This window comes from Cryptococcus depauperatus, chromosome 7, assembly GCF_001720195.1.
Source record: "Cryptococcus depauperatus CBS 7841 chromosome 7, complete sequence".
Lineage (NCBI taxonomy): Eukaryota > Fungi > Basidiomycota > Tremellomycetes > Tremellales > Cryptococcaceae > Cryptococcus > Cryptococcus depauperatus.
In genome coordinates, this window is record NC_089474.1 from 729,668 (window position 1) to 750,499 (window position 20,832).

Below are 20,832 nucleotides of genomic sequence, written 5' to 3' on the forward strand. Positions count from 1 at the left end.
ACTTCTTGTTGCATAATACAGGTACAACATAGTTAAACATTGTTACTAGACATAACCTTCACTCACTCTCTGCTATGAAGAATTTTGGTTTTCTGCTACAACGCGCCCTTGGCTGAACATACTTGACTCTATCCCAGAAATACTCTTCCCATCGCTCTAGGAACGAGCCAGACTGAAGACTTGTTTTTCCGGCATTGGCTAACCTCTCAGACAGCTTGACTCCGTATTCAGCTGCACAGTCACTCTCATTCACCATGTCTTGGGTACGTTTCGGAGTAGGAAGAAGGGAAGACTCGATTTGGGTAGATTGTGTAAGTTTTGCCAGCTGCCGGCCAAAATGATACCGGTGGCCACAACCATTCTGGAGCCATGCTCCCAGGGAAGACGAGACTTGCTCGACTAAATTTCGTCTACAGGTTTCGTAGGTAGGCGTACGCAGAACGATACTAGCTTCTACCGAATTATTATTCTAGACATTCACGAGAATGAGCTTTCTTCGTCTCAAGCTTGACCAAGCGATGTACTCACAGAAACCGCGAGAGAAGGAGTGCCATCTGATTCAATAGGCGTATTCAGAATACCGTATTTGCCCATAGGAGTCTGAATTCAAGTCCCTTGGTCAGTCTATCACTGTATCTCTAACCAAACGCCGAATCTCTCCAGCGACTACCCACCTCACACCATAAGCCATTTCTCGTCCCATAACTGTATTTTTGCCCTCCTAGACATAAACTCCGTTCCGACTCGTAATCTCGATACAATTCCGCCTCAACCTTTACACCACTGCCGCCAACCTCGAACTCTTCCTGTGAACCACCTAAAACCGTCTTGGCCAGAGAAAATGGCAAGGAAGGGAGCATTGAATTGGTAGATACTTGGGCGAGGTAGTTGGAGGGAGGTGGAGTAGGGCAGCCTTCACTCGCCAAATGGAGCATCTGCAGCGGAAGTGGACGAAGGCGGATTAGCATACTTTGTTGATTCGCTCGTTGTCTGACAGGTTATGTAAATTGGCAAGGCAGCTTACCTTTGCTGCGAATGGCCTCCCTCTTATATATATATATAGAAGTAGAGTATACACGAAAGACAATGGAAAGCAAACAGATTAAACATGGAAATAGAAAGAGAAAAATGTTGAGAATGCATTGCAAGGTAGGTCCTTTGGCGTTCTCTATGCGCCGCTTTTGTCGATTCCCGCATGAGAACAGAAAAAAATTATATAGTATTTTTAAAAAAAACAAAGTTTTTCCCGCAATGGGTACATAAAACAGTCATGGGAAACACATCAGATGCTGGAGGGGATAGACATTCCGTTCTGACCGAATCATGGCAGTGTCTGACAAAGAAAAAAGTCGGTCACAAGACAGATGTTGTATGTGTATACTGTGTTCATAGATATTCATCAAACATCATGTAACCTTTGGATTAGTCCTGACGGAAAGAAGAGGTCATCAAAAAAAAGAGGGAAAGACGGGCATGTATATGATGGAAACAGTTATAGAGAAAGAAAGGTAATATCTGGAGCAGATGAGCGAAATTTCCATGCATAATACAATTGTCCTTTTGTGCTCACACAAAATCAACTTGTGACCAAAAGAAAACGAAGAAAACCATTGTCGCTTTGAATTAGGCTTGCGCAATGGGTTTCCAGAATGATTAGAGAAAAAAAAAAAAGTCCCATCATATGGGAATACGCCGAAAAAGCGATAGATAAATTATTTCTGATGCCACGAGTAATAGTGTGAATCTCGACTTCGTTCTCGGCTTTGATCTCCGGCGCGCCATAGCCGCTCCTTCTCAAACTCTGCCCATTTTCTCATGACAATATGACTAGAGTCAAACGTTCCTTCTTTCCCACCATGAACATCATCCTTGGCCTCGCCAACGACCTTTCGAGTTTCACCCCAACTAAAGTCATCCATATGCCAGTAAGAGTATGCCGGAAGAACGAAATTCCAAATTGGAAGGGAAATCAAGTACACGAGCATCCAGCCGACATATGCCACTTTGCGTGATGTGATGACAATAAGGACACCAGGTAGACCAAGAATGAATGCAAGTAGGATAAGAGATATGACGGGTCGAGGTTTGCCAGTGACAGATTCCGGCAAGATGGAAGCAATGATGATGTACACAGTGAAACTGATAGCCGCTGGAAGCACCAGCGTACCGACCAGATCCATAAAGACGACAAACTGCATAGAAAAGCAAAATGTCCCACAGAGATCTCTGACAAGCATGAGTTCAAAAAGGTTGTGAACCGTAGAGTTGATCCATCGTCGACGTTGGGAGAGCAAAACACGGAATGTGTCTGGAACGACAGTTTTGCATACAGCCTGTGGACAAAACATCATCTTTCGCTTGGGGAAAGTTTTGAGCATGAGTGTCGAGAGATAACGGTCTTCGCCAAGAAGCAAAAGGTTCTTTTTGTGAAGAGTGTCAACAATGTTTTCCGAATAATGTTCGCAAATGTCAGGGTTGGCGAGGATGGGTACCCAGAAACCTCGTTCACCCTTGGGAGCTTTGATCCGGTACATACTGAAACAACCGGGAAGACAAGTGACACCGCCAAAGACAGATTCGAAAGCCTTAGTAAGATGGTGGGAGATGTAATACTCGAATACTGTAGTCTAATCAGCAAAAAATGCAAACACCATTCCGCTACAAATTACACACCTTGAATCATCGTCACCCATGTTTCGGACTTGTTTGCAATCTTGGTTTCGCCACATAATCCCATGATCTCAGTATCGTTCACCATACAAGCGTTCATACGAGTCAACGAATCAGGGAAAACCTTGGTGTCGGCATCAACACAAAGCACGGTTTCATAACGGTCAGGTGGAATACCGGTGCAGCGCCAGATGGCATTGAAAAATTCGTAGTCAAGGGTTGTCATTCGCTCATCAAACACAACCTTTTGAAGAAAGCTCATAAGTACAATCTGAGAATCTCGCTTTCCTCTGTTTCCAGGCTTGTTTTCGCTAACTTCAAGAGGATTCCCAACTTTGGAGACAAGCACCATCGGTACCCGCTGTTGTTTTGAAGCTTCTACAGTCTCTAAATCATAATCATAGAAACCGGCGTAAACTTTAGCCATATTGTGACGCTTGTGGCCATCCGCAATGGCGACATAAGAGTGAGGCTCAACCTCTTCAGGGGGAACAATAAATTCCTTCATCATACCCAACACAATATCTGGTGTATACTGCTTCGATCCTGATCCACGCACCATACCATCGCAGATGACCAAAATAACTTTGTGGGAGTTGGGATAGTCAGTTGTGGCGAGAGAATCGAGCGTAGTACGGAGACCATCAATGGATTCAGAGTATGCAGTGACGAGACAGATGGAATGTACTAAGGGGAACGAGAAAGGCTCAAAGTCTGGTGCTGGCTGAGGTACGACATTACCAAGCGGGAAAGGACAAGGAGAGTTGTTACTGAGCGATTGATCTGAGATAGATTGATACGAGTCATCGCGGAAGGGAAGAGACGTCGAGCTCCGAGAATTACGGAGTAATGGCGATCCTGGAGGAGTAGTGTGAATGGTGTGAGGGCCCAACTTATTACCATAGACACTAGATGCTACCCGCCTAGTCTCGCCTACCATACCATAAGCCGTTGAAGGACGAGACGAAGAAATCATCATCGGCTCGGCCCGACTGAAACGGGACGTAGTAGGTAAAAAGTTTTTTCTCCCATTGGCAGCACTTGAACGTCCATTTCCAGTGGCATTGGGGCGTAAATATCCGGGTGCGGCTTTATAGATATCCTCCGTCCAATTCTCAATTTCAGCTGCTCGTTTCATACGTTGTTGGTAACTTTCTCCTTCGAAGTTGCCCAAACGCCAGCTCAGGAACCAACCAAAGACTACAGCCATACCAAATTTGATCATGACGGCACCCAAAATGAAGACGAGAGAGACATAGAGAACAATGTCGGAGGTTACACAACCAATTGAAATACTGTCGACATACCCAACTTGTATGATATCTGTTAAGCACTGAGCATATTGAGTGAGGCCGGCCCTCTCAATAAAACCAGTTATGTCCTTGCCGGCGTATGTCGCATTACGATTCTTAATGGTATCAAAAAAGGGAGGATACGTGACCTGACTAGTAGTAAGCCATTGTAAGAGGCTCATGTCGATAACAGCTGATTTGTAGACTGCCAAATTACGAGACTTGTTTTGAATATGAGGCCAGGTGTAATAGATTTCGGCTTTAGGAACAATTGCGTTAAACTGGTCTCTTGCCTTTGAAGAAACATGGCAGTTGGTGTTGTCGGTGTAACCTGTTAAATTGAGAGCCGATGTCCCGTTTTGATCGTGGAGATTGCAAGGAAAGTACCATCCCATTTGATCACCCGAGCTGCTGATGCCTGAGCCACTAGCAGGTTTAATAACCCCGAGACAGTGTTTGTTGACATTTTGAAACAAGAAACTTGCGTCCTTGCCACCTGCCATGTATTGATCTATGTAGAGCGGACTGGTACTACCATTGAATGTAGATCCGGCCGCTGGATGCTTCCACTCGGAAAAGTCATAGTCATACCCATGAATGACCAAAGAGCCATTGTTTGCGTGACCGGCTGGAATTCGGAGCGGTTGCTTGCCACAAACCGCTTGCGTGAATCCGAATGTGAGGAAACCGACTGCAGCCATCAAGGTGCAAACAATGCCGACAATTCCAATCTTCTCTCTCCATGCACGCTGAGCATCAGGTGTCTTTTTCCCAAAAACATTGCGGATCACGAAGCCAGGAATACAAATGGTGAGGAGATAACAATAGATCATCCAACAATCTTTTGGGCCAGGTGCAAAGTCTCCTAAACACCCAAGATCTTCGTCTTCATCCTTTTCTTTATAAGCAGAGCCATTTCCAACGCGATTAAATGAACTTCCAGAAGGAGGCGTTTGTCGAGGGGCTGCGCGTGAGGCTTTTCGTCTGATTGTGGCTCCACGCTTGAACAGGTTTAGGCCCGAACTCTCATCAATAACATCGTCTGTTTCGCGCGCAAGTAGAGATCTTCCTCTTCGCAGATTTGCGCCAGGTCTGAAATGGTAGGGTTGATTGCCGGTCGCTGTACAAATAAGCAAGAACTTGACTGGGCTTTAACACAACTCACAACTTGGCTGTATATTCACTTGATCCTCAGCAGCATGTTCTCTGTAATGCCACAATCGGTGATTGGGATCGATGCGCTCTCGTTCCGGGCGAACCATACTCTTCTTTCTCCTTATGTCTGACCCGTTTGAATCAGAGAACCCCTGTGGGTTCTGAGCTCCCGAGCCAGCATATGTATTTTCTCCATAGAGTAGTGCATCAGAGTAGCCATTGGCAGAGTTAACACTAGAAGTAGTTTGCAATGTGGATTTTGAGATGTCGCTCTTTGCGGGCGGCCGTGGCGGTAAATCGTCACGGGCTGCAAGACGTGAGGGAGGTTTTTGGTCGTCAAAAGACACAGTTTGTGCTATATGTGGTCGCGACATTTCTTAATATTATGGAATGGATTAAATAGGCATGTCCGATGTGATATAGAGATGTTTCTAGAAAAGCGCGAGTCCTAAAAAAAAAGCAGAAAAAAAAAGTCAGCGCGAAGCGGCGATAAACAAAGGAAGTGTAATTAAGCAATGGCGATGCCATGGTACAACTACCCAACAAGTATGGTTTGCACCATGCTAAAGTGCTATGTCGCTACGCGTTCGCTGTTGCGAGATGAAATGACCCACCGATATCCAGTAAATGGCCGTCTTCAAAGACACGACCTTGTTAAACACGTGCCAACTAGTAAAATGCCAACCGCCTCTGCGAGAATAGACGAGTTGTGGGTCAAGAGAGAGAGAGGTAAGTCGACAACCTCTTCTTCAAACAGACTCTTGAATATCCAGAAAAAAGTTGAATGATAAAAAAACGGATATAGTGTCGACACGTAAAAAAACCACAAAACGCGAAAAACAATGACAAGAGTGGCGTCGCCAGCGGCGTTTCGGAGGGCCTGTGCGTGGAGTGGCGAAGCTGACTGAACCAGGAAGGCGGAACTGGCTGGCGATGAAGGGAGAAAAAAAAAGAAGAAAGAAAAAAAAGATGGGTAAAGAGAATTATTGACTTTCGCAGCCACGCAATGAGTAAAATAACAGGACAGAGAATGAACAGCCCCTGAAAACTGCAATATCACGAGAATTTCGGATTTTCAGAAAATCACACGGAATCAAATCAATTGCAGATGCAATCTTGCAGATAGGCGCGTGAGATTTTCATGGAAAGGTGTAAGTGTATCGCCCTATACGACACTTATGAATGGATGTATCTTACTATGCATCCATCACTGTGTTGTACTGGTGCTCTTATGGATGCGCTACGGCGACCTCCGCTGTCTTGTGTAGCTTGCTATAGGTCTGGCTCTGTCCATCATATTATTCAACCTGGAACACAACCGTTCCCTGAGCTGTAGTAGAGGATATATAAAGAGGAATGTCATAATTTATCTTTTCTTTAGACGGTTATTTCAATGTATCAACCAGTGCTACATTTGCTGTTCTCAAAACATCAGTTGGAATATCAGCTAGACATACGTTATATCAACACGAAACGTAGTGTGATACGTGTTGCTTTCACTTATCTACTATGATTTTGGTCACATTAAGATAAAAACTGACTTGAATCCTCGTCTATTGTGGTGTCAGAAGCAGATAGGCTTGCGGAGTAACTGGCACGCCTAACTAGGCGCCACATAGCATAGCTCCATAAATATTCATATTTATAGTTTACCTTTATCCTATGCAATATCTATAAACGGAGTCAAATCCTTGACATATGGTGTCAAGGATTTGACTCGGTTACAGTACTTAATACATGGAAAGGTAAAGTATAAACATGAATGTTTATGGAACTATACTATGTGGCGCCTAGTTAGGCGTGCCAGTTACTCCGCAAGCCTATCTGCTTCTGACATATGGGCCAAATCACGTGACCTGTATGTCGTTGATTAAAATCCATCAATAAAAATTATGCATGAAGAGTATATGAAGAGCAATGAAAGATTTGTATGGACAAGCTACAAGTTATCTGATCAGGCGTGTAAATCATTCACATACGTATTCATGACCCATTATCCATCCTCCAACAATCACATCTTCATTCAAACACAAGAACATATTCACCATTATATCGTAAATCCATAGGCTATGAGCCCAGAGATGTAAATCAAGAGTGTTGCAAAGTTGTGAATTAGTGTATTAGAGCCTTGAGCTTTAAATTGTTATATCTATAGTCCATTCACCATGTGGGCAACCAATATAACCACTGTACATTTCCTAGGCATGGAAACGTTTACGCATTTTTCAAAATCTCGACTACTCTCAAGCTCAGATTGGGCGTCCATCTTGGGTGATGTTACTTGATACCTATCAAATTAAGCCACACTTGTTCGGAGGTGTGATATCGCGACCCAAACTGTGATTCATTCTCATCATCCTCGATGATACTTGTTGGTTTGTAGAGTGGGATTGTGAGAATAGTCTCAGGAAAAAGTATGCTCAATCAAGTGGCAATGTGATATCGGATCCCGATTTTTTTTGTTACTGACGCCATCGCATTCCTTTTCAAAACCTCAATTCACCAGTGTACTTTGCCATTTTCACTACCGGAAAGGAAAACAGCCACGGCGTTTTGCAAGGAAATAAGCTATTGGCGTGCTAATCATGATGTTGTGTTTTGCGAGCTAAGCGAATTGTCAAGAGAGTAGAATTTGTGACAAACGTTGATTACTCTCATGAGTAATGAATCCTGTAGGGTATCATCTGTTTCATTAATGTGGTGGGGGGTGTGCCCTACTTGGCCCATTTCTGTCGTCTCAAACATGGAAAAAAGTTTGTAAGTGGTGAAAGCCACAGAGAACCGTCGAATGGTTCTGTATCTACTAACAGCTGACAACGCATGCCATTGAATTGACAAGGTCGTGTTGCCACCCAGCAATCAGCCATATCAGTACTATACACCTTTTACGGTGTATCCGAAACATCTTCTTGGTGCTCAACGCGTACTCCTATGAACCGCCAGCCGCCCTTCTCGGCCCTTCTTACAACAGATCCTACAAGCGGCCAGGCTCCACCACTCTGTTTCAGATGCGTGGAAAATCCAGCCCAAATATTGTCGCTCCAATCCTCTACCACCACATTCTTCCAGCCATGTTTTTCCAGAGTTGCTCTGTACTCTTCTATAGAGGCAGGTCTCTCAATCAGATTTGGTAGTGGAACAGCGAAAAGATATGATAACACTCGGGCTACGAGTGATGATATATTTTGAGGTGGAAGCAGGTCGGTGTAGACGACCAAGCCTGATGGGCTGAGTATTGGGCGTAAGGAGTCGAGGAACATCATGAGAGAGGGTGGATAATGATAGATTGAGTCAAGAATGTATACCAAATTGTAAGGAGACTTTTTGATATGTTCTGGGTCGGCATTGTAAATACAACGACCCGTGTGTTTGTCATCATAAAGCATTCTGTCAGAGACTTGCTGATGTATGTGCTCCTTCAGATATCCGCCATTAGGATCGAGAGGATGCCCTATATCCTTTCCTGGCCTGAATTGAGCAGAAAAGGTGAAAAAATCTAAATGTGTCGAGGAATTGGGATAAAAATTGCCAACAAGTGCCTTGGCTTTGGCTGTATCTGATGCTAAGGAGGTGAGGCCGTGAAGATGATTTGGGGGAGTCACTTGAGATAGATGCAGCACTGTAAGAAAGTCAGCATCATTTTGAGTCAAAAACACAATAAAACCATTACATAATGACTCGCCCGCGCCGTGCCCCACATCTAGCAGTCAATGGTATGATTAGCTAGTTTACACAATCCATACGGTTTTGTCTAACGCTCACCAAGTACCCTTCCTCCGCCTTGATATCCTCCTTCCTTCGCCAATCCCAACAACTTCTTGGAAAGCGCCTCAGCAGCAGCTGAAAAACTTTTCGTGTTCTGTTGCACAAACAGACCCAATTAGCATGTAACAACAGTCATTACTGTGTATCCGCTATTGGCACAAATCGTAGACTCACCTCCCACCAACCCATGTTGCACCAGCTTGGCGTCCGGCCGCTCTGATTTTCAAATTGGTTGAGTGTTTGGGGGTCCAAAAGAGCATATGGTTCAGTCATCAAAGGTATACAAAAGATCAAAGCAGGCAAGGCTGCCAGTAAGAAGATGGACAAAAAAGCCATTATTCTAATCATTGACACCTGGCGTTTAGCAGCTCAGACAATTCACTGATAAGTTACGTCCAAAGAACCAGCATATTACAAGCCTGTTTGAGATATTGTTTCAAATTTTGCGCTTTTCATGTGTTTTGGCTCGAAGTTCAAATTCAAAAATTGTGAGATATACACATAGATGAATTTGAGTTACACAAGTTTACGTAATTGGATATAATACGCGACGCGTCTAAAAGTCCAAAAGTCAGCCAACCACATAAACAGAACGTTCACAACATTTCTTGATTTCATTTCTATCTTTAAATCTCAACTGCCATTTCTTCAAATGTCAACTTTATTTAATATGTAAGTATCGCTATCCGCTGGGAGTGGTCTGAGCCATGACTGACGGTATTGTCAGCAACAAAAGCGGCCAATCTCGCAGTATGTGCTCATTAATTTAGTTATGCTGGACGAGAAAACTCGTCGCTCGTCCAACCAATTCTCTATATGCCAAATCTAACAATTTTAACTAGCATTTAAACCGAAGAAGGTCCCAGAGGGCACAAAACAATGGCAACTTAAACAATATGCTCAACAAACACTTGTGAGTCTATATTCAATCTATAAGCTGGGTAGTTATTCACTGATTTGAATATAGGGGTCTGGAAACTTGAGAACAGCAGTCAAATTACCAGAGGGAGAAGACTTGCAAGAATGGATTGCTGTTCATGGTAAGTGCTGTCTCCATTCGTGGACAGATTAAGTTGACAATTGCGAGTACAGTTGTTGATTTCTTTAATCACGTCAACATGTTGTATGGGACCATATCTGAATTTTGTACACCGACAGAAGTATGCGTTGGTTTGTTGCTGTTATGAGTCTTAGTGCTGACTTGAGCGTTTGGTAGTGCCCTATTATGAACGCCGGTCCCAAGTACGAGTACTTTTGGGAAGATGGAACGACCTAGTATGTCTTGTAAATTTGCTATGACTAGATCTCTGCTTACCAATGTCACTTTAGCAAGAAGCCTACTCATCTCTCCGCTCCTGCATATGTTGAAGCTCTTATGTCTTGGACGCAATCTATACTCGACGACGAGAAACACTTCCCTCAGACTATCGGCAAACGATTCTCACCCACATTTATGGCTACTGCAAAAACTATCTTGAGACGTTTGTTCCGAGTATATGCTCATATTTACCATTCGCATTTCGACCAAATATGTGCCTTGGGTATTGAAGGTGAGAAGATCATTATGTACGAGAAGGTCTAGAATGTCTAAATTTCTCAATAGCTCATTTGAATACCAACTATCGTCACTTTTTACTCTTTGTTGACGAGGTGCGACTATGACGTCTCTTTAAGTCGCAAGATGACGCTCACTATGCTTTACTAGTTTTCGCTACTATCTAACAAAGATCTTGTTCCTCTCGAAGATTTCAACAAGGCAATTTTGAACGAGACTGGAAAGTGATTGCATTCCATGCGACTTATGATCTTACTCGGGACTTTTGTAGTGAATCTGATGCTAAACCTGAGAACTAACAGTAGTCGTCTTGTTGTTTTGAATATGTATACAAGTGATAGCCACTTATCAGAATATATACTCCAGGATGTAGCTATCTTTCGGAGACAATTTATGACATCATTATTCTATGCAATATTATTATAATTATTAAACCTCAAATATACAGGAGTTTGTCTCTGTCTTCAGACATTCTTAATCTGACATGCTGTCCTTGTGTTTGTTCCTTCCCAATACTGTCGTCGAGTGATTCCTTGCTTGGGTTGCTTCAAAATTTGATTCCACCTCGCTTAGGATATCTCTCATCCGGACTGTTTCGGAGGGCGTAAAAGATTTATGAGTGGATAGCTTTCGAACCGCAGGAAAGGCGGATCGTACGAAGGGGTTGGTGTCAGAGGATTGTTTATCTCTGCCAGACATGGGTATAGAGGTCAAGTCGTGATTGGTAACGGAGACTGTGGGCAAGGGCGCCGAGGCGAGAGAGCTGTTTGTCGCTAGATGATGGAAACCTGCTGTAGATGATGATGAGGAATTCGGGCATCCACTTCCACCACTAATTAGAAGAATCTTCTCTAATTTGTCATCCAACTTTTCTTCATCTTCACAGTTCCCAGCATCATTTCTCTCCCTGGTTTTGCTTGTCGTGACTCCAGCTATGTGTTCGTTGTTACCAGGTCTCGGTAAGGCGCTTTTTCGTCTCATTGGTTGGCTTGGCAAGCTAACAGTGCGGGCAGAAGTCAAGTGTGAGGCATTCATCGGTTGGTCTGACAAAGATGGAAAGGAAGGAGACAACCGGCAAGTCTCTGCTCTGCCTTTGGATTTTCTTGGAGATCGTTTAGGCGAAAGAGATTTGCGGGTGATTGTTTTGAGCATTTCATCGCTCTTCACGCCATCGGGCTTCCGCATTTTCCTAGAAACATACTAGTTAAAAATATCCGTCTACACATCAAAAGAAGCTCTTACTTGACGAGGCTCGGCTCTTTATAGCTAACAATGCTTGAACGCGCTCTACGACTTCGTCCTCCTATTTCCGCCAGTGCTTCTGCAGGCATGTCTATCAGTGTGGACAGCTTTTCTTGTTTCGAATCTTCTACAGAACACGGTGAATTCACTTGATGAGGAAAAAAAAGATTACTAACCATCTGAATGATATTCTTCCATTTGTTCCACTTGTTCCTGAGATCTACTCTCATCTTGTTCGGTCTTGATAGCCTCCAATTCGACCTCATTTATCAATGACAGTGTCTTGTCAGACCTCGATTCCACCATAAAGCTTTCGTCCCGTCTGCCTGTTTTGTTGTCTTGATTCTCTTTCAAAACAGAATTTAAATGATACTGTCTATCCAATGTTGGCAATTCGTCTGACGTAGATTTCGTGGCTTCGGGTGAAGCAGATCGAGGTCTAGGAGCTAATAGTCCACTCTCTCGCCTTCGTTTTGTGACAACTTTCCGGACAGAAGAAACCTTTTTAGGGCTAGGTGATACGGATGATCGTGCTGGCGATATCGGTGTGTCAGGTCTAGGTGATCTTGAGTTAGCAACCGATCCAACATCGGTTTGGCGCCTATTTATACCATTAGTCTTGTTGGTTCCAAAGGCTAAATGTGGAATTGCTTACCCTCGAGATCTAGAGGCCATCCGCCTTTCGTCAACCCAATCACCTTCATTTTCTTGTTCTTCTAGCCTTCTTAGCCCATCGCCTGGTTGCCCTCTAGTTGATGGTCGCGTAGCGATGGGGTTTCCAACCAGAGAAAGAGTCGGTCTGCTATTTAACAACTTCTCAGCAGATGTTGATTGTTTAGCTTGAAGCGACGCTAAAGCAATCCGCAAATTGTTGAAGACTGGAACAGCAGCTAAGAGACCTTCTAAGGCTTGTGTTACCATCTATGTCGCAGTCAGAGACAAAAAGTTTACTAAACTGTAGATAAATTGTATCTCACTGGACTACTCATCTGAGCCATTTCCCTTTCCTTTCTTATGACTTGATTTTTTAACAAGGCATTCTTCCAAGTAAGATCTTTGATTTGGTCTTGAAGCGCTATATTAGTATCCTCAAGGATTTTCATGGCTTTCTTGCGCTCGACATTGGTCCTGGATAGCATCATTAGTATTACAATACTCACAGTTGAGTACAAAACAACCAACTTACATTATGATTTCTTTATTTTGCTCTCGATGCCTCCGTCGAACTGTCCGTATGTCGTTACACACCAGATAAGATTACTTGCAAAAGTTGTTTCCTACTTACAGTCATCATACTTTTGCTGCTCAACGAACATCCCTGATTCTCCCCTCTGACTCTCATCTGCTCTCGTTGAGTGTTGTGGCAGAGGCGTCAGACCTGACGACCTCCTGCTTTGCCTTTGCGCCATGATCTGCTGTTATTTTGCAGACAGTTCTCTATATAGCTGATAAGGATATCTGAATCATTAACAAAGAGTAAACTGTCGAGCCAAACACCAACAAGTCAAGCGCGAAATCTCCTCTACACGATTTATATTACGTAATCATTATATTGAGGCCTTAGAATCATGATACTTTTAGCAGAGATGGAAACGATGTGCATTGTCAACTCTACAGTAACGCAAGTGCAGAGGCATCATTTGGGTGTTCCAGTCGGCGGGTTTGATAACAGGTAAAGAGTCAAATGCCTTCTGATTCAATGGAATTGGATAGACTCAAGAGTTGAACCTATCCCTAGTCTTGTATTGCCAAAAGTTTATCGACATGAGCTCATACTCTCTTAGACACACACATCCTACACCGAACAAACGGAGGAAATATATGTGTACTGGAAGGGGGACTTACCATATCCTTTGCTCTCTGTTGCCACCCATCAGGCCCACTCCATCTGCCTGCTTCTACGCCTTTTGATGCGCCTAAACCAGCTCGACTCTCAAATTGTTGAACCTTGACAGGCTCGGCTCTGCCTTCTCCGCTCGTGCCCAACCCTTCCCCGGTCTTCCAACCCATCTTTGCGAGTAACTGATTCCCTACATTTTCTTGCCCCACCTCCTTTACCTCAGGAGGAGGTGCAGGTTGTTTAGCAGGAGCAGGCTTGCGTTTGCCCTGGTATGCAGCAGTAGAAGCAGCGAGGGCTTCCATCTCTTTACGAGAGGGGACAGCGGGCTGGTTGAAAACCTCGCGACGCTCGGCGGCTCTGTCTCTGTATTTGGGTTGTGATGATTCCATAGTAGGTACTGAAGGTTCCACAGGCGGCGTTACATTAGCAATTATAGCAGCTTTTCGGTGTTGACCAGCTTGGCACATTAAAGAATCCTTCAAGTTGTTCTGTGGTTTCGTCATGTTCATTGTATCAGCGGTGTGGTTGATGATGGTAAGATGAAGATAAAAACCCAGAAACATAAGTCAGTTCTGAACATTAATACTCTGGACCCACGAGGGACACAGAGTTTGAAGAAATATGCGAGCCTTGTGAAGATCCGATTGAACAACATGTTTTCTAAGGACATCTTCCGTCTTGAATTGCCTTTGACAAAGCAAACATGCGACCTTGCCGGTGCTATTGAACTTCGAGACATCAGTGTAATCGAAATCATCACTAGGTTGTGAGACAGGCGCCGGCGGCGGACTTGTCGAGGGACTGGCAGTCTTCTTGAAAAACACAAAAGCACATTAACAAAACAAATACACCGCAACCGGAGAAAAAGTTTACAGTTACAGCTTGTGCCACTGAAGAGCCGAACTGTCTTTTAGTACCCGAAACTGTATTGGCGTCAGAAACGCCCTTAGGGGGTAAGTTGTCATTGGCGAGTTCGGGCGCGGCCAATTCAGATTGTTTGGTGTTCCACTTGTTGATGTTGCCGGCAATCTGTGAATTTTAAGATGAGCATGAGTTCACTGAGCAATGCGCAAGAAGAGCTAAGAAGAGCCTAATGGTCACCTTCCGACTAGTTGAAGTGGGGGGTATAATACGGGCGCCTTTCGCTGAAGGGCTTGATTAGCGCAAATTTTATAACAAATGACTACCAGTACTCACTTCTAGAAAGCAAAATAGTATCTTGGCCGATTCTATCTTCTTCTTCCGTGTCACCTAAGACATTCTTCTTTTGCATGATTGGAACAATTCCAACCTCTTCCTTTTTCTTGCTCTTGCTAGCCCCACCAATTTTAATAGGTTGCACTGAGCCGGAAAGGTTGACGGGAGCCGTTCCCGTCTGCTGTACAGTTTGCGTCTGAGCAGTTTTCGCACTAGTTTGAGCTGGTAATCCTGCCAGCCCGCCCAAAAAGGATCGGTGGGCCGGAGTGAGTTCAACCATGCCGTCTTCTCTGATAATGGGGGCGCCTTGAGGCACATCTTCCACTGCGCCAGCCCTTTCGTGCCAGTATGCGCACCAACGGCCGTCAGGCTTGTCAATTGTTTCGCTACCCAAACCTCCGGCTCTAGAAGAAATAATAATGAATTCGCCACCCAGCGGGCCTGCTGCTACTGGAACAAATGATGTCGGATTGGCGAAAGAAGCTGCGACTGGAACAGAATTGATTAGGAATCCGTTTGGTTGATGTTGTGGAGATAATAAAAACGGGAGCAATGCAGATGCGAGCTACAGGGTAATTTCAGTATGACCTTTAAACATATCTGTCAATGATTTCAGCCAACCTCGCTAGTAGCCAACTCAACAAACGCATAACCCCAATTACTCCTCGCCGATTTATCGACAATCAACACAACTCTGACAATTGTCTTTCCAGCTTCTATTTCTTGCCCCTGCTTACCAACCATCCTCGCAATTTCTTGACTAGACCGATAGATGACCTCTCCAGATGTGGTCAAGGAGTCCAAACCACGCAAGAGCAAAACCCGCTTATCATCACCTGGAGTGCCGATATCGCGCATCCCGTCATGTCCAGGGCGGACATATGCCGTACCATGATGGCGCGTATCAAACCCACTGGGATGAGGATTTTGAAAAGGAGTGGAAAAGTCAATCTTGACTTTACGCGGAGTGGAATGTGCATAGAGAGCCGGCATGAGAATCGCAGGAAAATTCTCATTGACAAAATTAGTAGCTCCTTCCAGATTGTGAAAAGTTGCAAATCCAAAGAACTTGGAGGCACCAGTGAATTTGTCCTTGACAACCTTCACGCTATCAACGACGGCTTTGTGTTCAATTTGAAGATATCCTAGTAACTAGAAAAAACATGAGGCGAATCCTCCCTTCAAGACGAATCATACACTCACGTCTGCTTCTGTCAACTCGGGATCAATCCCAAGGAATATTACATCTTTAGAGGGCTGGGAGGGTTCTTTGCCTCTCTTGCCTATTTCTTTGCTATGTTGTTGCGATTCGTAGGAGGCGGACGTAGCATCAAACATCTGTCTTCATGTCAATGACGATCTCTTCCTTTCAATATCTTGCCTGCACTACTCACAGCTAGATCTTGATTCCTACCCTTCTCCCACTGTTCTGCATGATCGTAGCGAGGTCTGTTCCAGCCTTCCTCTCTCTCATCGAAACGAGCAGAAGGGGCGTGGTCGCGATGGTAATCATCATGGTACCTGTCTTCATTGTATCTCCCAGGGTAGAATTGCTCATACCTCCTAGGCGGATGACCTTCCTCATATCTCACGCTTCCATATCCCGAGTAATCATTGTACCTGTCTGACGGAGGCGGGGAATCGTATCTTCGTGGTGGCGGAGGTGGTGAACGAGACCTAGGACCAGAAGGAGAATATTGGCGTTGTCGGTGACTTGTATATTCTGGCGATCTAGAGCGACCGCGGTACCCATACATGGTGAGCGGGTTTGTATAGATGCAATTGAAAGTAATAAATTTTGTGAAAGAAGCAAAAAGAATGATGAAAAATAGCGTTACGTGTAAATATTATTACCCCGACTCTATGCAGCGGGATCAAATGTCTACCAACTAACAATTCAAGATTCATCTCACTTCTAATTTATATCTTTTAATAGTAACAAATTATCCACTATGGCTGGAGGAAACTGGAGTAAGTATCCCTGTTACTTCAGGCATATATAGCTAACTGGAGTATGATAGATGCGGTAAAGGTTAGTCAACAAAATGACATCAAGTATGAAGACGCTTAATATCTATCTTGTAGATTGATCCAGCTATCGAAAGATGGGCCCATATGGTATGCCTATAACTTTACAAAACTCTTGATCTTATTTGTTGGTAGCGAGAAAATGTCTATCAGAATTTCAAGTTCACTCCTAAGACCACGAAACAAGTAGTCATCTATGGTCTCGTTCTTCCTGCTTTAACCGCTACCATCGCTATAGCTTTCAACGTAAGGATCTGATGCGCTTTGCGAAATCAATACGTGCTGATAGCTGTTTATTTAGAAAAAGTACGACTGGGCTGGGAAGCAAAAAGGTTCTTCACTTCTTGCTGGGACACCAGCCAAACCTGTACCTACTGAAAAGTAAATAAGAATGTATCATTGCTAAAATTAGGGGTGTTCATACAGTACAAAAATGAATGCGCCTACATTAATAATACAGTGTCTGACTGTTTATCCGAGAATGTTCTAGGGATAACTGAATTCACCAGATACGCTTTACCATGGTCCACCTTTCAACTTCTTCCAGACGCCATTTTTTACCTTTTTTGCCTTCTGGCGCAACTTTGTTCTCGTCGTCTATCTTTTCTTTAGCGCTATTTCTCCTATTGTTCTGGGTTTGAGTAAGTTCAGTATCATCTTTGTAAGCTGCAATAGCAGGGTACTGCGGCAAATTGATACCAGGTCGAGAGAGGTATTCGGTAGTCAGGCGATTGTATCTCTATCCTCCTATTAAACACTAAAGCTGAAAACAAGGGAAAGACGTACAGTTTCTTCTTGACTCTCACCCACAGCTGATCTCCCGAAATCGTTAATCCTGTCGTGTGCTTCTCTTTCATTCATTCCCTCTTGACGCATTGCAGAATAGCCCAATAACGAAAGGCCTAACATGATTTTCAAAAATACGAGGCTGTCAAAGCAATCAGATATTCATCTTTCGTCACACCACCACCAGAAGTTTCACTTACCATCCCCACACACAGATACCTAATCCCATCCAGCTCCCAACTTTCAATCCCCACCAAATTGTATTTCCATATCCTCCTTGACGGCAATCTGCAAAATCTGACTGTTCTCCATGATGACTAGTCAACATACCTATGGCCTGAAAGGATATGCGGATGACCAAGCATGCCAATGGGATGGAAGCAAATCCTAAGCGGCGGGCTACTAATGGAGATTGATCAAGGAGAATACGGTGATTACGACCCTTGAAGCGATAGCGGGAACCTGCATGGCCCGCAAGAAGGACGTCTTTGGCCAATACATCGGTGAAGCGTTCATACACAGAAGCGCGGACATGGTTGAATTTTGTGATGAAAGCATGCTTGAGCCAATCCACCACCATTTCGGACAAGATCACAAACAGCACAGGCTAATTTAGAGAATCAGTCCGACAAATTTTGCTTGAGAATTCCTACGAACACGAAAAACTCACAGAAAGGATGGATTCTACGAGACTTTTGCCTCTCATGAAGCTTTTGGGAAGAAAAGCGATTTCAGATCCAGACATTTCAATTACATTTCGTATTGCGATAACCGTCAACATCAAGCTTAGCTGGAAGCGTTCAACAATGTCTAATGCCGTATGAGACAAAGCAGCATGAAACGTGAGATTCATACCTGCACACATGATTTGAAAGAGGTTCTCTTTTTCAAATTTTTTGAATACAGCTGTATTGATAATGAATTAGCCCAGCCCATCAACATCATCATGCGGAACAGAGAGCACGAACAGCCTTTTATCTCCACAAACTGATTACTTATTAATAGAGAAAGTAGTGTGTAGTCATAGGAATTAATAGCAACATTGAGGGATACGAGCATATAAAAAAAGATAAGCGAATGTAACACTGCTTTGGAAATCAGTTGATGTTCAACCTGAAAATATAGGAAACTGCCGTACAAACATAGCCCAGCGACAAAGCAAAGAAGAAGGCTGGTCGAGCTTGCTGTCGCTTTCTTCCTTTTCCCAGCTTCCTGACACTAGGCGATAGAGTCTCCTTTGCAAATAGAGTATCCAAGACATCCTGGCCGAAAGCGCCACATAGTCTATCAGCAATCTATGCTCTTGATCAGAAACTTTATAGCCTCGAGATAAGCGCGAATGATTCCAAACGCACTTCTAAGGCATTAAAGATGACATAGAGTTTGATAGTATCTTGCCCTCTGACAGTATGGTACATCTTGCTAGCATCTGTGCCAATTAGCAGAACTACAGTAGGGATCACTAGTAGCAGCATCCTCAACATTGAACTGACATGCGCGATTGGAATCGGCCACCAAGCCTGATTTTGCCGCAAGCCAGAAGCAGTTCGAGAGAGGGCATAGACCGCTCGAATAGGAAGGACGGTAAAATTGTAAAGAAAACCATCTAAACAGAGGAGGGCACCAAAAAGTATGGTTTTTTCCACCGCTAATGGCACCGCGAGAAAATTTGCTATTCTCTCCCTAATGCTGGGATGAGCATGGGTATGGGGGGCATGATTAATACGGAACGAACCATTTGCCACCAACAATCCATTCATCCCAATCTTCTGACTCCATCTCATCCTTCAATAAATCCCACATTCCCAGAGTCTCCCCCCTTTGTAACAAGTTTCTCTCTTGACCTCTTCCGTGTATACCTTCTGAAGTAGCTGAAGGCGAATCGGGCGAGGCCGAGGAAGCTGATATCCCAGGCGATACGGACATACCATCCCGTTCATTATTCTTGTCATCTTCAACTGTGGCCCTTTCAGACCTTTGAGGCCAGATCTCTTTGTCGATCAGCTCTGTCTCCGAGTCGCTTTCATCTTGAGACAGTCCCACTTGGCTATGCAGGAATTCTTCCAAAGACTTTTGGCTTAAGACACCCTTTTCTGTAGGTGTATTCAAGAGTCCGGCTGTGGGCGACGGAGGAAGACTTGAATACGTGGTGTTGTACCTCCCACGAGTATCCTCCTCGGACTCAGAGCGTGAAAGAGTGTTGAATATTTCTGAGTTTGATGTGTGTAAATGGAGGCAATGTATTTGTTTTGGTCTGCGCTTGGGTGTTGCTTGATACGAAGGTAAAGCATTGAGTGGTTCATTGGAGGTGAGAGAGGATTGTGAAGGGAGGGAATTTTCAACCATCATAGCCTAATAAGCCAGATACGAGTGAGCTAGACAGCTTCATAGTTGGGAGCAACCTACTTCTTGTTCATATTTCACTTCTCTTGCCTCTGCGTCGAGCACCTCAACATTCTGGCTCGCGGGCCTCATCGACTTTAAACTTGGCATAGTGAGATTATCTGCAGACCAAGTCTTCTCATATGTGCGCATTGGCAAGGAATAATCTGTCTCTGGATCTTCATGAGTATTTCCTTCTTTCATCTCATTTAAAGATGGTTTTCAATGTTAGAAGTGCATTGTCCGATAAACCTCCACCTTAAGATGTTTCCATGTTACGTAATACATTTTCCTCCCTCCACTTCATGTTGTTTGTCAAGTTGGGTGATTTGAACGCGCCTTCTTTGTTTTACTTTTATTTTTATCTTGTTTGTACTTCTTCTCATCCAACAATTACTTTCTATCTGTTCGTATCCACTTGACAATAGTAAGTGATCAACATGTCTGCTCCTCTCCAACAGTCCAATGGTAAGTCCGACGCTGTGGGTTGAACATTGCATAATGCTGAATGTTGTCTTCTTCTCCTTTTAACAAATCCTCACGACAGCTCAAAACGCTGGTTCTCAGCCCAGTTTCCTTCAGAAGAAGGGTCTCCTAGGTGCAGCTGGTCGAGGGGGGGTTAAACCTGGGTAAGTACCACAATAAGATGTTCTCGGCGCAGGCTAACTCATGAACAGGTCTATTGTGTCCCCTTCTGATGTCCTCTCACCCATCTCTGCCAAGTTGAACAACTCGAAACAAAGACATTTCCAAAAGTGCGTTTTTGGTGGATTGTTTGAGCCAAAATGACATACTAATGCCTGCTTGTTAGGGGCAAACCTGTACACCTTGCCAGCCAACTTAGCCAACTTGCCAATCAATCCAGTCCCGTTCCCAAAGAGAACAAGCCAAAGATTGATGACTTTTAGGTGGTAGAGATA

The 20,832-nt window shown here is 44.0% G+C and overlaps 8 protein-coding genes across 8 annotated transcripts; 3 read left to right on the top strand and 5 right to left on the bottom strand.

The window, feature by feature from the left end:
* Positions 1-58: 58 nt before the first annotated feature.
* Positions 59-968, bottom strand: L203_105617 (uncharacterized protein; the record flags this gene model as incomplete). The annotated part of the gene is made up of 3 exons (XM_066214984.1): positions 59-469; positions 529-600; positions 675-968. 3 exons carry the CDS (start codon positions 966-968, stop codon positions 59-61), a joined length of 777 nt encoding a protein of 258 aa, XP_066071081.1.
* A 744-nt stretch (positions 969-1,712) lies between these two features.
* Positions 1,713-5,491, bottom strand: L203_105618 (uncharacterized protein; the record flags this gene model as incomplete). The annotated part of the gene is made up of 3 exons (XM_066214985.1): positions 1,713-2,620; positions 2,674-5,082; positions 5,128-5,491. The coding sequence occupies 3 exons, from the start codon at positions 5,489-5,491 to the stop codon at positions 1,713-1,715; spliced, it is 3,681 nt and encodes a 1,226-aa protein (XP_066071082.1).
* Positions 5,492-8,002: 2,511 nt separating this feature from the next.
* L203_105619 (uncharacterized protein) lies at positions 8,003-9,155 on the bottom strand (the record flags this gene model as incomplete). The annotated part of the gene is made up of 4 exons (XM_066214986.1): positions 8,003-8,736; positions 8,788-8,817; positions 8,880-8,976; positions 9,057-9,155. The coding sequence occupies 4 exons, from the start codon at positions 9,153-9,155 to the stop codon at positions 8,003-8,005; spliced, it is 960 nt and encodes a 319-aa protein (XP_066071083.1).
* Positions 9,156-9,534: 379 nt separating this feature from the next.
* L203_105620 (uncharacterized protein) lies at positions 9,535-10,736 on the top strand (the record flags this gene model as incomplete). Its single annotated transcript, XM_066214987.1, has 10 exons — positions 9,535-9,554; positions 9,610-9,632; positions 9,725-9,795; positions 9,850-9,922; positions 9,975-10,042; positions 10,099-10,157; positions 10,212-10,432; positions 10,486-10,532; positions 10,588-10,661; positions 10,709-10,736. The coding sequence occupies 10 exons, from the start codon at positions 9,535-9,537 to the stop codon at positions 10,734-10,736; spliced, it is 684 nt and encodes a 227-aa protein (XP_066071084.1).
* A 175-nt stretch (positions 10,737-10,911) lies between these two features.
* On the bottom strand, positions 10,912-16,473 carry L203_105621 (uncharacterized protein; the record flags this gene model as incomplete). Its single annotated transcript, XM_066214988.1, has 15 exons — positions 10,912-11,626; positions 11,680-11,806; positions 11,856-12,280; positions 12,335-12,600; positions 12,657-12,807; positions 12,866-12,905; positions 12,965-13,094; positions 13,525-14,007; positions 14,149-14,331; positions 14,393-14,548; positions 14,621-14,664; positions 14,717-15,281; positions 15,338-15,868; positions 15,920-16,054; positions 16,111-16,473. 15 exons carry the CDS (start codon positions 16,471-16,473, stop codon positions 10,912-10,914), a joined length of 4,314 nt encoding a protein of 1,437 aa, XP_066071085.1.
* A 195-nt stretch (positions 16,474-16,668) lies between these two features.
* Positions 16,669-17,129, top strand: L203_105622 (uncharacterized protein; the record flags this gene model as incomplete). Its single annotated transcript, XM_066214989.1, has 5 exons — positions 16,669-16,687; positions 16,738-16,748; positions 16,802-16,834; positions 16,880-16,990; positions 17,046-17,129. 5 exons carry the CDS (start codon positions 16,669-16,671, stop codon positions 17,127-17,129), a joined length of 258 nt encoding a protein of 85 aa, XP_066071086.1.
* A 117-nt stretch (positions 17,130-17,246) lies between these two features.
* On the bottom strand, positions 17,247-20,116 carry L203_105623 (uncharacterized protein; the record flags this gene model as incomplete). The annotated part of the gene is made up of 10 exons (XM_066214990.1): positions 17,247-17,483; positions 17,531-17,672; positions 17,731-18,137; positions 18,201-18,340; positions 18,386-18,436; positions 18,499-18,615; positions 18,669-18,825; positions 18,886-19,213; positions 19,266-19,882; positions 19,937-20,116. The coding sequence occupies 10 exons, from the start codon at positions 20,114-20,116 to the stop codon at positions 17,247-17,249; spliced, it is 2,376 nt and encodes a 791-aa protein (XP_066071087.1).
* Positions 20,117-20,352: 236 nt separating this feature from the next.
* On the top strand, positions 20,353-20,820 carry L203_105624 (uncharacterized protein; the record flags this gene model as incomplete). The annotated part of the gene is made up of 4 exons (XM_066214991.1): positions 20,353-20,380; positions 20,460-20,541; positions 20,590-20,667; positions 20,724-20,820. 4 exons carry the CDS (start codon positions 20,353-20,355, stop codon positions 20,818-20,820), a joined length of 285 nt encoding a protein of 94 aa, XP_066071088.1.
* Positions 20,821-20,832: the final 12 nt, after the last annotated feature.